This window comes from Periophthalmus magnuspinnatus, chromosome 20, assembly GCF_009829125.3.
Source record: "Periophthalmus magnuspinnatus isolate fPerMag1 chromosome 20, fPerMag1.2.pri, whole genome shotgun sequence".
Taxonomy (NCBI): domain Eukaryota; kingdom Metazoa; phylum Chordata; class Actinopteri; order Gobiiformes; family Gobiidae; genus Periophthalmus; species Periophthalmus magnuspinnatus.
The window spans coordinates 18658462-18672012 of NC_047145.1; the positions used below are offsets into that span (position 1 = coordinate 18658462).

General features: G+C 39.5%; 2 protein-coding genes across 3 annotated transcripts; one reads left to right on the forward strand and one right to left on the reverse strand.

Annotated features, from left to right (window-relative positions):
- Positions 1-124: 124 nt before the first annotated feature.
- prlh2 (prolactin releasing hormone 2) lies at positions 125-2040 on the reverse strand. The gene is made up of 3 exons (XM_033985580.2): positions 1923-2040; positions 855-1025; positions 125-355 (listed from the first exon to the last, which is right to left on the reverse strand). The coding sequence occupies exons 2-3, from the start codon at positions 1000-1002 to the stop codon at positions 147-149; spliced, it is 357 nt and encodes a 118-aa protein (XP_033841471.1). The 5' UTR covers positions 1003-1025; positions 1923-2040; the 3' UTR covers positions 125-146.
- A 4885-nt stretch (positions 2041-6925) lies between these two features.
- On the forward strand, positions 6926-13541 carry shrprbck1r (sharpin and rbck1 related). 2 transcript variants are annotated; one of them, XM_033985503.2, is made up of 14 exons: positions 6926-7574; positions 8123-8297; positions 8892-8957; positions 9135-9276; positions 9413-9503; positions 9590-9881; positions 10461-10561; positions 10639-10812; positions 11424-11584; positions 11690-11801; positions 11972-12151; positions 12264-12362; positions 12502-12645; positions 12747-13541. In XM_033985503.2, exons 1-14 carry the CDS (start codon positions 7299-7301, stop codon positions 12825-12827), a joined length of 2094 nt encoding a protein of 697 aa, XP_033841394.1. In that variant the 5' UTR covers positions 6926-7298; the 3' UTR covers positions 12828-13541. The 2 variants fall into 2 exon arrangements, with proteins under 2 accessions (XP_033841394.1, XP_033841395.1); XM_033985504.2 differs by having other exon boundaries at positions 6936-7574; positions 10642-10812; positions 12747-13491.
- Positions 13542-13551: the final 10 nt, after the last annotated feature.

Sequence of the window (13551 nt, forward strand, 5' to 3'; positions counted from 1 at the left end):
AAAGAACACATCAGATCAGCTTTGTAGTTTATTAATCAATATAGATAGATTTTATATACAGGTTCGTTTCAAGCAACAATATGTTAAGGCTAAAGCAAAGGTACAAAATACTCAGTGATCAATATGAATGGAAGAAGGAGATGTCGTCATGGCAGCCAGTCCTGGTCGTCTGCGTCAAATGGGACATTACGGAGCTGGTCCTTGGTCTTGAGGCTTTTGAGGAGCAGCTCCAGTGTCCGGAGCACAGGCTGCATGTCCCGGCTGCTCAGGTCCACCTCTACACTGTGCCTCTTCCCAAACCGGCCGATGGGTCTCACCCCTCGCCCTACGTACCAGAAGGGATCGATCTCTGGACCTGAGGAACATAGAGATTACGATTTAAGAACAGAAAAGGTGTCAGCTCTTACAAGAAAATAAAAAGTGTTTTATTTTGTTTTATATAGGGGACCAAGTACACATTATGTAGTGCTGAAAAAAAGATATTTACATATGATTTACATGAAGTGTCACCAGGGTAAATCCTTTTTGGCTTCCATGAGTGGTAGTGTGCACTGATTTAATTCTCTGATCCCAGCCAATAATAGTCTATAACATTTGGGCATAATTTAATACAGCCTTTACAAGTTTAAATGCCAAAAAAAAAACTCATATTACCACAAAAAGCTGTTTTTGTCCAGTTGACACATTTTACTTATGGCTTTTACTATGGATCAGACCTGGACGACTGAGGCATTACACAGACATATTATCACAGAAAAGCTCAAATTTGGCCCATTAAAAAGTGAAATTTGTGAACATGAAAACGCTGCAGCTGAAAAATGTCTAAGTCAAATCCAAAGCTCTGAGCTCCTTACTCCTGTTGTCGACGTTGTGGACTATGTGGAAGTCGTGCTCTACGGTGGTGCTGTGAGCGCTGCTGAGGCGCATGGAGAGCAGGAGCAGCGCCAGAGCAGGGGGCAGCCAGCGGCTCGTCAGGACATCAGCCGCTCTCCGGGGCAGCATGCTGTGTGGACTCGTTCAAGGCACTGCAAACAACCAGAAAGAGCCGTGAGTGAAAGATACACGTGCCACATGCCAATGCCTCATGATGGATGTTCAGTGCGTAACAGAAACATGCAGAAGATGGGTTCAGAGGAGTTTGGGTAAGGCAGGTTGCTTCTTAAGACATGTGGTTATAAATCTAGCCGAGAGGTTTGTGCGTGGTTAAGGCTGTAAATTACAAAAGTCTACAACAAATTTGAAAAAGAAAAGAGTAGGAAACTGAAAATGAATGGTATCTGTAGCTTCATAATCACACTATAGACTTAATAAAAAGTGTAGCCAAAATCTACAAATAAATCTACAAATAAAGTTTTGTTGAGAATTATGTCCACAAACATGCTGCATTTTGACAACATTGAGTCTGACTGAAATATTTGATTATTTGATACAGATAAAGAAAGTGTGCTCACAGGGAAGATGATAAACTTTTGACCAGTTTGAACCCTCAGTGTATAATTTAAACATAAACCATGAAACTAGATCATTTGTGTCTCCACTTTAGGGCTAATAGAGCATAGAGGGTTTTGGGTTTTTTTTTACAATAGTACAATTTAACATAAATGCAACCTATACAACATGTACTTTGGAGTATTTTTGTACGTGCAATACAGGTAAATAATGACATTCTTGTTTCTCTCAGAGGTTTATGTGGGATTTGTCCATAGAACTAATCTGCACAGCTCAATGTTGACTGTTATGACATTTTATTGGCTAAATTAGAATGATAAACTTGGCAAAATACATTTGTCCAAACCAAGGAAAGTTTTGGATAAAAAATTTAGGGTCATGAAATAATCTGCGTTGCCCTATGTCTATGTACACATTATTTACACAGAAGCCAAATGAATGCTAATTAAAATGTCTCATTAAATTTCTCTTACCGTTTACTTGTTGCAGTGTGAGGTCAGGCGGCGTTGTTGAAGACGTTGGTGTGGAGCAGGTGGGTAAGACTTATATACCTGTATGCACGCGCCACATCAGTCGAGATGATGAATCAAGAGCGTCAGTCACACTCACAGATCTTGGGCTGGTCCTCTCCTCCCCCTCCTCCTTCTCCTCCTCCACCTCATCCTCCTCCTCCTTCCATCTGAGCGCACACAGACCTGACACGCCGCGCAGCCGTCCATCAGGAAGGCAGTGACACCAACACAACTTTAAATTAGTGACAGGGGGGACCCGCAGACACCGGCCCAGAGCTGAGGTGGGTGTTTCCGACGAGCTCTTCATCACTCAGCCAGATTACACCAGAAAAGGAGGAGATGCTGTCTGCTATTTACTGCACAGTATTCAGACAATGCAGACAGAAAATCAGAAGGTAGAAGTTAAAATTACAAGCTGAAACAGGCCTATAATCTGATACAAGAATCAATAATAAACACAAAAGTTAGTTAAAAGCTATTGGCTCTTTAAGCTAAAATGCTGCTCAAAAACAAAAGTGGAACAGAAATAGAAAGACTTATAGAATAGTGTTGTGAGCATAGACTGTATAAAGAAGTGGACTAAGTGAGTGTGACGTCACCCATAGCGTTCGGCTCCAGTCAAACAAAGTTCATTGAAGCTAAGAGTTATGGGGTGAATTTGGAGCTGAGTTATATATTTGGAATTCTGACTGAGTATCATAGCAACCAAAGAGCCAATCTTGAGCGAGGCTATTGAAGGTCACGCCCCTTCCTGCCCACACCGCTGGTTTGGCAGGGAGCAGGTGATTAGCAATGCTGTCAATCAAACCTGTTGCTAACACAAACGGGGAGCGAACACGGGGAAAGAAGACAGCTGATTTGACTCTTATTAATGTTCATATCTTGATTTACGGACACAATAGCGAAATAAAAATTCTAGGATCATTTAAAGTGGATTATTACAGACGTCTGACAGCAGCAGCTACGTAGAGAGAGGAAACAGTTTTCTAATGTAAAGTGAATTGTAGCTTGAGTCGATGGAGCCTGTAGCGCGCCCATGATCACTTTCTATTTGAACGCGGCAGCTAGCGGGTTAGCTACGTCCATTTATATAGACAGTCTATGGTTGTGAGCAAGCCTTAAAATAATTTGAAGCTGTCATCTATTCACTCAGGCTTGCTTCACAGTATCACGGGTTTAAACCACATGCTCTTCCTGGTGTGACTTCTCCGTGTAACATAAGAAGTTTGTAAATTTCCATCTGTCAAGTGAAGGCATTACAGCATAGACCAATTACCAATAACAGGAGAGTGACCTGAAATAATCCGAAGTGTGAACGAGAAAGGCGAGAAAACCATCACGAAAAGGGTATCAGTTGTTGAATTCCTCAAGGCTCTGAAGCAATGCCTTTAAAGGTCATGAATTGTCACGGGTGAGGTCGACGCATAAAACCAAATTTACTACAAAGGTCTTTAGAGACGTCATAAAGCAAAACGTGGGGGATTGAACCTAGGGCAGCACTTTGGTGTTCTAGTGAGCATGGATTGCAATAACTTTGTGTTTTGGATGTTGGATGTTCAGATGGTGTAAAGCTATAGAAACATCTGCGAGCGGTCTTGGCTGTCCTAATGAGAAAACAGGTTTCTCGGGAGGTGCAATTACATGCAACCTTTAATAATCAGCTTATTGGGTCTGTTTTGAAACGGCCCAAAGCTTTGCAAGATCTATGTCTGAAACAAATGAGGAGACGGGTGTTCTTCTTCATATTTATATTATTATGCTCTGTAGGCCTGTCATGATTATAAGTTTTGAAGAACAATATATTGCTACAGAGAAACATAACGAGAAGCGATAATATTGTAAATTTATATTGTAAGTTAATACTGTAATTTTGTAAATAGACAAATAGCAGAATGAAGCAATGACAAACCATAGAGGTGACTTATTCAACCCTCTACAGCTCAAATCTTATTGTAACACAGCAAAAATAACATGGTCCCTCATGGCTGGACATTAATTCCAGGTAGAGCTGATACATCATACATCAAATGATCAAAATCACAAAGCAAAATTGGATACTTTGGTGCCACAATCACAATTAAAAATTTGGTAATTGATTTTATACTCACGCTGCACTTGTTTTTTAATGTTTTATATGGACTTATATATTATACTTATTTGTTTTGTTTGTTTTTTGTTTGTATTGTATTTTGAACAGGGCGCCCCTGAAAAAGACTGAGTGCTCTCATTGGGTTTCCCTGTATAAATAAAGATAAATATATACTGTAAATACATTTGCAAAACCAAGAGGCTGCAAAATATAATTTCCACTGCAACAACTCCCTCGGGCTGGCAATAATGCAAAAAACATTTCTTCATATTGTTCGATCTCAATGTATTTATTTCTTGAACAGAAATAATGTAGACTTTTAATCAGTGTAATTTAACACAAAAAATAGTCTATTTCTCTAAAGTCTGAACTCCAAACCACCTGCTCTTACTGACGGAGAACTGACTAAAGATGATTAAAGGTCCTATATTACACAACATGGATTCCTGTTAGTGAGCAGGGTTTGTGTGTTACACATGTGTGAATGAAATAAAACAATTCGAGATATGTTTGTGACGAGGAAACAACATTATAACATAGACCAGAAAATAGCGCAATATGGACTCTTTAAAAAGATGATGTAAAAAAGAATATAATCACACTAACAAAATATAAATTGCAAAAGTAATTACAATTGCTGTATTTGTAAATAGGTAAATAGTTCAGTCTTTCCAGCCTCTGATAATTTACTGAAAGTCTCCACTTCCTCTTTAACCCAGTTCCACACTGTCCTCATTAAAGAAGCCAGAGGAAAAAATCTTGAGGAAAAAATGAGACAGGTGCCCCATGGTTAACACAGTGACATCACGGGCTCAGTATAATCACCGGTGTATAACCCATTTATCATATAACCCATTTGAACTGAGTCATCTGCGTTTATGTGAGGAGAGTCACCACAGCATCTCAATGACGACACAAAGGGACAGTGAGATGATTATAGAACAGGCAGTGGTGGATCAAGTACTCAGTTTTGTTACTTAAGTATTAGTATAGATACAGAAGTAAAAAGTTACTGAAGTAAAAATGAAAGTATCACATGAAAACATCGATTTAAGTAAAAGTATTTAAGTACTTAGTTTAAAAATGTACTTTAAGAATAAAAAGTAAAAAGTATTGTTTAAGTGTAAATGTAGTGATATTGATTAAAAAATGATACATATTTTGGTCAACAGTAGCAATACGAATCAGTTTCTATAAATTGTGTGTATTTATTTTTGTTTGCTCAAAGCCAAAGCTTGAACTCGTAAAAATAACCCCTCAAATCATATGAAGTACTTATTACTTTTCGGTCCTTTTTTGTGACTAATGCCGCTCTATTTTCTTGTTCCATGGTATGTTTAGGTACAGCCGGAGATGGGCGTCTTGCTGCTGCTTTTAAATAGTCCTAATCATGTCCCCACCACGCTGGCCATATTGATCTTTATTCACAGTGATTAGCAGTTCCACCTTAAATCAGTCACCTGACACACTACAGTATACAGCCTATGGTGTTAATTGGCTCATAATTTGTGCAGTGACCAGCGTGTGTAGGTGGGCTGCTCTATTGACCATGGGTGAATTCTTTGTTCAGTGTATTTCCGGTTTGTTTTGTTATGTGGGAAAAGTCTGAATCAGTAATAAGCAGGGCCGGCACGAGACATTTGTAGTTGGAGGAGCTATGGGGGTGGTAAGTTCTTCAGTCGGGGTGCTCACTTAACATTATAGATGACACCGCAGTTGCCTTGTTTGCTACCATGTTTAAATGTATTTAGCCCCTGTAGTTATTTATAAAACATAATAAGGATTGTTTTTGGTTGTAGAATCTGCAAAAATCTTTGGAGCTACAGAGGTGTAATGGATTTTCTAGGGGGAGGCTTGACGGTTTGGATGATGCAGCACCGGTTGGTCTTTCTGCCATGATATTTGGATATTTGAAACACAAGAGAATTTATTGTGGCAGTGCCCAGACTATGGAACAGCGCCCTCTGCCTGTCAGATCCTCTCAGTTTAAGAATAGACTGAAAACCCACCTCTTCTCCCTGGCATTTAATACTAGCCAGATGGGATATATTGGTGTTTTATTGTTCTTTTCCTGTGTATCATATTATCTGTGTATTTGGTTTTTGTTTTTACTTTTTACATGAAGCACTTTGGCAGCTGAAGAGAGGTGTTACTTAAGGAAAAGTACAGATAGAGAGGTAAAAAGTTGCTCAAGTAAAAATAAAAGTATCACATGAAAAGATCTACTTAAGTAAAAATATTGAAGTTTTTAGTTTAAAAATGTACTTTAAGAATAAAAAGTAAAAGAATTGCAGCTCAAGTTGTCTTTAAATGTGCTATCTAAATAAAATTGAATTGAATTGAACAATATTCTAACACTAAATGGAAACATCTAGCCTGACACTAAACATCCTGATACATTGTAGGCCCATATTACACTGTACTGGGAACAGGCCTGTACAGATGGCTCTAAATAAAGCGACATTTGCCAATTCATAGCATCAAAATAGACTGGTTCATTAAAGATTGAAGCGAATAACGGGGTGCTCTGCTGTCCTCTGGTGGTTGAATGTGTTTTGACAGACGTCCAAAAAATAAAAAATAAAAAAATAAAAATAAGTAAATAAATAAATAAAATGAAATCATATGATATCATTTAAGTAAAATGTGGGGTGCTCTGCTGTCCTCTGGTGGTTGAATGTGTTTTGACAGACGTCCGAAAATAAAAAAAATTAAATAAAATAAAATAAAAATGAAATCATATGGCATCGTTTAAGAAAAATAGAGAACGAGGAATTTTATTAAGGTAAATATTTGAATTTGCTCCACGTGTGACTTTCTGTTTTCATTTTATCAGAAACGATACGTCATTATTTACACTGCGCATGCGCGAGGAGAAGCGAAACCAACCAGCGCATCAACAACAGCCAGCAGTGCCCACTCCAATGGTGTCAAACTGTTCTGAAAAACGTGGAGATTTTACAGGAATACTTGGAGAAACCTATACATTTCATCTGGGACGGGAGTGTAACAGAACCGGAATGAGATTGATGTGAAGTTTTTGGAGAGTTTCGCCGATAAAAAGCAGTAAAGGACTTCACGCACTTGCTTCTTCCTGGTGCCATCGCTGTTGTTGCTACTGAACGTCAAGCGAACAGACCCCACGATGTCCGGGGTGTGTTTTAGTGCGAGCTGGGCCCAAGAAAGACGTGGAAGCAAGAGGTAAACAACTCAACGTGATAGTGGGCGCTGCATGAGCCTATTTTAAGATGGCCCTAAGTTCAGACGGCTGGACGGAGCTCTCTGCGCACGCACTGGACACTGCTGCTGTACCCAGTCAGTATGGGGCATCGGAGGGTCTTCTGTGCGGGCAAACCGTGCTCATGTCGGTGCGGGTGTCGGTCTGTCACTCCGGTATTCGCCCGCTGTGTTTGCCCGGAGCAGGGGATGAGTCACTCCGCCTGCAGCTCAGCATGGACCCGGGGAAGTTTGGGGAATTCCGCCTCTCGCTCCAAGAGAGTAGCAGTGACACGGGCCGGAGCATGGTGAGCCTGCTACTGGACAATCAGAGAGGTTTAGTCACAGTAAACAAGGCAGATACAGCCACAAGAAAGAATGTACCATATGTACAATGTGTTGACATAGCAGCACAGGGAGATGTATAGCCTGTTGAACTAATTGCTTAATTGTTTGAATACGGTCGACTTTGTGAATTCAATTAATATTCACATGACACACACTCTCTTTTGCTAAATTCTAACTGCAACACTCCAAAGTAAGTGTTCAGTTTTGTCATTTTATTACAAGATGACTGGTGGAGGGTCTGCTACCTGCTTGGCTCCCCAGAGAGATTATTCTTTTAATGCTTGGTTCCACAGTATGACATCAAACCAGATCTCAAGGGGCTTACCCTCCAAATGAATAATTATTTTAAATAATCAGTCTGACTGGTAACTTGGCTTGGTGGCCTCACCTGCTTCTGTCCTGGGTATCCATAGCTTTAATAGCCAAACTTTAATTATTTCAGGTTAATGTTTATTGTCTCTCATAAAATCATTACTTCCACATGTGATAATATCTCTTCCCTTTTCAGACCATTGCCACATTTGACATGAGAGCTGTAAACTATGAGGTAAAGTCTCCAAAATGTCATGAGCTGAGTTTGAGAGCACCGCCGCATGATCGGATTAGCTTCAACTTTCGTTGTGAGCAGGAGGCCCAGAAGTGGGCCACTGTGATTCTGTCATCTCTAAGAGAAGCCCACAGAGGTCAGTGTCATGGCACAAGCCTCTAGTCTTATATCAAGTAATTCTGTATTTATACAAACACAATATGAGTTTTGACACAGCAGTAGAGAGTAAGATAATTCATCCTGTGTCCTGTGCCTTCTTAGTATTGCCAGTATAATAAAGTGCTCCTTTTGGTAATCTTCCAGTCCATCGGTGCAATTTAAGGAGCCCATGTTAATCGTTGGGAATGTCCCTGTGAAAGGATCAGAGCTGGTCAGCCTAAAATAGACAAGAAGAGAGACAGAGGTCTTGTGTTTCCAGAGCAGTAGCAGTGCAAACAGTTCAGTGCACTGTAAAAACAAAATATGGATATTAATTTATTTACTCTGATTTGTTTTGTTCTGTAATTCTAGACCTAGAACAAATTTTGAACATGTTAATAGCCTGAAGCTAACAAATTAGTTGTGCTGAGGCAAACAAAGAAACCATTCTTGACTTTGTTTTGCATTCACTTTTGTCTGGATTCACCCTTAAAGTCATGTTGTTTGTGTGAAAAAAGAATATATTTTTGTCAAAGTTTTTATGGAATATTTTTATAAACAACACCAACAGTTATTGTTTGTCTTTTCACAGTTTTACCTCAAGGTAATGATGAAAGTGCTCCCCGGGATTCGAACACCACTGTCCTGCAACAAACAGGTGTGTAGCAGACAGAACAAAGTCGTTGTAGATTGCTCTTATCTCTATGACGTCATGTATTCATTCATTATTTATTCATGACTCAGTCCTCCATGATGTTCTGTTAGCCCCCTGGTGGCCACTTGGAGTTTAGTTTGTCACTCATATTCACTTTGTGTATCATCCATCCTTCATTAGAGGACGCATGCATTCAGCTGACCAGAGCCATTGAAGCAGGTGATCTTCAGGCTGCTTCAACATTCGCTGCCACTCTTGCACGACAACATGTCACTGTCAAGATTCAGCCATCTGCCAGAGACGTGGAGGACTGTGAAATAAAGTATGGTTATATGTTTTAGGGTAAAACCGCTCTAAATGTATATAATTTGTAGTAATTATTCATATTGTAGTGATATGTATGCATCTAAGATCAACTGAAGTTCATTTTAATGTTATAATTCCACTCTACTTCACAGTTTGACTGTTGTGGTTGAAGATAGCGCCTCATCTTGCTGCATGACTGTGAAAGTATTACCTCATATGCACACAGCAGCACTCAAACAACAGGTTTTAAACTTTTGCTCATTATTTTCACTTTGGATCTGAAAATTCATGTCTACAATATCCTTATTTTTCCTTTTATCTTTTTCCAGATGTTTTTTGAGTATGGTTTTCACCCAAGGGTCCAGCGCTGGGTGATTGGACAGTGCTTGTGTGCAGACCAGCGTTCTTTGGCCTCATATGGGGTTCGCCAAAATGGTGATACTGCCTTCCTCTACCTCCTGTCCGCACGCCACGCTTGCCTCACCCCTCAGGTCTTCCAGAGGGACCAGGAGAGCGTCCTGCTGCAAAGTCCCCCGTCTTCGTTTTCCAATGGTCCCTCATCTCAAAACCAGCAGGCTTACAACACTTTGCCTTCAAGACTGAATAAAAGCTGCAATATTAGTAAGTATGCTGTGATATTGTGTGTATTTATATATCACTTCTGCTTAAATGGATTGTAATAATAAAACAACCACAGATAACTGCAAGGGGGCATTTTTAACATTGCATCACATTCAAGGGACAGTGTGTAACTTTCTGGAGGTGGAAAATCAACTGCATAATTCCATGGAAATAGAAAAATACAAAGTATACTTTGAAATATTCTCCATGGAGATAGATACATTTTGTGCCATACTGTAGATTAGTATAGTCAAAGTAACAAGATTTCCATGGAAAAAGCAGAAGTAGACCCTCATGTTTATTGAGATGCAAGCAACATAACGACAAACACTTCTCAAGTTTTTCAATGAAATAAAAAACATCCATAATGAAGAAACATGCTTTTTTATTTAATGGTGAAAAAGTTACATAGTATGGCTTCAAGTTTTGCTTCCATCTACACTAATTGCTGTAGCATTACTATATTTGAAGCTGGAAAAGTTTAGTGTTTAGCTAACTTTTCAAAAATTATTAATCATATGTGCATTATCTGTTTTTGTTGACAAATACATTTAACTTGTGACTTCTAAAATATTGCAGATGGATCAGAGAAAGAGCGTGTTAGTGATATTAAAAATCTTATCAACTTGGAGATGCCTCAACTTAATGAAGCACTGAACCTGAATACAGCTGCTAACCAGGTAAAACATGCATTATAACTTACATTTGCATTTTCATTACCATTTGTTTTTAATGAATGGATGGATGTATTTTTTAGCAGGGCTGGTCATGCCCTTCTTGCACTTACATTAACAAACCGACTCGTCCCGGCTGTGAGATGTGCAGCACAAACCGTCCAGAGAGCTACACGGTCCCAGGAGGGTACCGGCCCGACCCTATGGAAGTGAAACGGATCCAACAAGAGAAGGAGGCCATCAGACAATACCAGCAGGTAGGGTACAGCACTTTTACAACATTCAAGCTAGTTACATTTTAGCATTCAGCCAACGTTAAGCAACACCATACCTTCCACAAACGGTGTGTAGAAATGCACTTGAAGGCTCACACACTGACTCTCTTCTCTTTTGTCTCTGTTTTTTGAAGGAGAAAGGGAGAAGAGAGGTGTTGAGGAGCACTGGAGCTCAAAACGACTCACTTCTGTTAAACTTGGATCAGGACTATTGAGCTTACACAGAACGTACAACCATTTAAAGTCAATTTAAATTCAGTGACCTGTTGTCTGAATGCACCTTTCAAAATCTGACACGAACTACACTTTCTTTTAGTCAAAATGTATCAGAACAGTGTGTTTCTGTTAGTGAATTATGATTATTTATTCTTCACTTATGTTGCCAAAATGCACATTTAATTTATATATTAAAATGAATATTATTAAACAACAATATATACTTTTCATGAATGTGTGTCATTTGTTTGCATGCAGTTTAAATGTATCCCTTTTAAAAAGCTATTAAAAAAAATAAAATTAAACATTGGCCTTTGACTGCAGAGTGTGCAGTTGTAGTTTTCTGGGTGTTAAAATGATTCCCACACTGGTCCCAGGCCAGAGAAGAGGAGCGCCGGGAGAACTTTGCCCGTCTGGTGATGTTGGACGGTCAGGACCTGGTGCCTAACCCTGAACCAGTGGACTGTAGAATCTGCTTTTGCGAGCTGCAGCCTGCAGAGGGCGTCCTGCTCAGAGAGTGCCTGCACTGTTTTTGCAGGTAGGTTTTATTTAGCCTCATGTAACAGCACATCTGGTCTAATTTTATTTTTAACTACTAAAGTAACAGTGTCAGTTGCATTTAATTGAGTGCGTTGTTTCCCAGATCCTGCCTGCGCTCTGTCATCATGCTGAGCGAGGAGCCGGAGGTGTCCTGTCCCTACAGAGATGACACGTACGCTTGTGCCTGTTCACTACAGGAGAGAGAAATCAGAGCTGTGAGTTGGTCTACTTTCTCTGTTCTTCTTTTGTTTCAGGAGTGTACCAATTGTAAGATAGTGATCATACAAAGGAGTTTTTGTATCAAAGTTGCTATTTTTTATCATTTCATTGTGACCTATTTTATTGTGTGTATGGAGATTTGTATAATTGTTACTTTGGTCTTTAGTTGGTGTCTGTAGAGGAGTACGAGCGCTGGCTGCAGAGGGGTCTTGCTGTGGCTGAATCTCGCTGTGAGGGGAGTTACCACTGTGCCACAGCGGACTGTCCTGGCTGGTGTGTGTATGAAGACACTGTCAATGTGTTTCACTGCCCAGTCTGCAGGAAACACAACTGCCTCATCTGTAAGGTACTACTCATTCATCAATGTATTCAATTCATTCAAATAAAGTAGGACTTGTCTGATTGATTATCAGATTTGTTTAGTTGGTTGACAAATTATGGTACATTTTTGGTTTTAGGCGATTCATGAAGGAATGAACTGCAAGCAGTACCAGGATGATCTAGCCACTCGTGCAATAAATGACTCTGCCGCCAGAAGAACAACACATCTATTAAAGGTAGGTTAAGCATAAATGTGTGTACGCAGAAAAGGTGTTCATCTATTTGCTTGTGTTAAATATCCATCCAGCAAGATGTCGTCTTTTAGTAAAACATTTACTGAATTCATTATTCTAACCCGTCTATACCATGTTCTAGACACTAGTGCAGTCCGGTGAGGCAATGCACTGTCCACAGTGTGGTATCATAGTCCAAAAGAGGGACGGATGTGATTGGCTGCGTTGCACTGTCTGCCACACAGAGATCTGCTGGGTGACTCGGGGGCCTCGCTGGGGGCCGAAGGTAACTGTTATTTGCTTCAATGCTTTACATTGTATACATTTGTACTTGTTACAAGTCATTGGGTGGAAAATCAAATACAATTTTATGTGATTTCCTCTAAGGGTCCGGGAGACACGAGTGGAGGATGTCGCTGCAATGTTAATAACCAAAAATGCCATCCAAGATGCCAGAACTGCCACTGAGATTCACAGGAGTTAATCATGTAAGGGAAAAGACGGTACCTAAATAAATATCTACCGTAAATGTATTTAAGACAATTTCACCATTTTACGACACTGAAAAACACTTCACTTATTACTATTTGACTGTATAAGACAAGTTTGAATATTTGAATGCATGTCGACCGAAATTCAAATCCTCACTTAGGATCCACATTCAGAAAGTGAGTCCTATTCTGGACCTTTAAGATCCTGCACAACGGACCCCTTTGTTTGAATGTAATCTGATTTGACAGTCCTGGTTGTACATTTGCCACAAAGGTAGTAATCTTGCACAATAAGCACAAGACCCTTAAGTGACCTTACAGCGCACAGTTTGACTGTTTCAGATAAATATAGTGACAGAGATGCCCTTACTGCACAGATGAGTGTTTTATGCCACAGTATGACTGACTTCTTGTGTGCCTTATCATACATCTATTCCCACACATTTTCCCCTTTTATCATTTGTGCAGTGTTCATGTTTTTATGGCATTAATTTCTGAGCAGCTTTGATACTAAGATTAAACTGTCATATGTTGAGCATTACTGAGAATATGTTTCATTTGTATTTATGTTTAAGATGTGTTAATTATTGCTTTGTGTTTATTGTACACAAATTAAAATGAGTTTGCCTGTGGGGTCATTACAAAGACATAAGGCACTGTTATAATAAAATATCTGTTGATCATAACAACCACTTCTTTTT

What these genes read in the sequence shown, in the direction of transcription:
- shrprbck1r (XM_033985503.2), top strand. Translation starts at nt 7,299, where the DNA reads ATGGCCCTAAGTTCAGACGGCTGGACGGAGCTCTCTGCGCACGCACTG. An exon ending in GTGACACGGGCCGGAGCATG is followed by an intron (nt 7,575 to 8,122) that starts GTGAGCCTGCTA and finishes TTCCCTTTTCAG; the next exon opens with ACCATTGCCACATTTGACAT. An exon ending in GAACAACACATCTATTAAAG is followed by an intron (nt 12,363 to 12,501) that starts GTAGGTTAAGCA and finishes ACCATGTTCTAG; the next exon opens with ACACTAGTGCAGTCCGGTGA.
- prlh2 (XM_033985580.2), bottom strand. Translation starts at nt 1,002, where the DNA reads ATGCTGCCCCGGAGAGCGGCTGATGTCCTGACGAGCCGCTGGCTGCCC. An exon ending in CCACAACGTCGACAACAGGA is followed by an intron (nt 356 to 854) that starts GTAAGGAGCTCA and finishes TATGTTCCTCAG; the next exon opens with GTCCAGAGATCGATCCCTTC.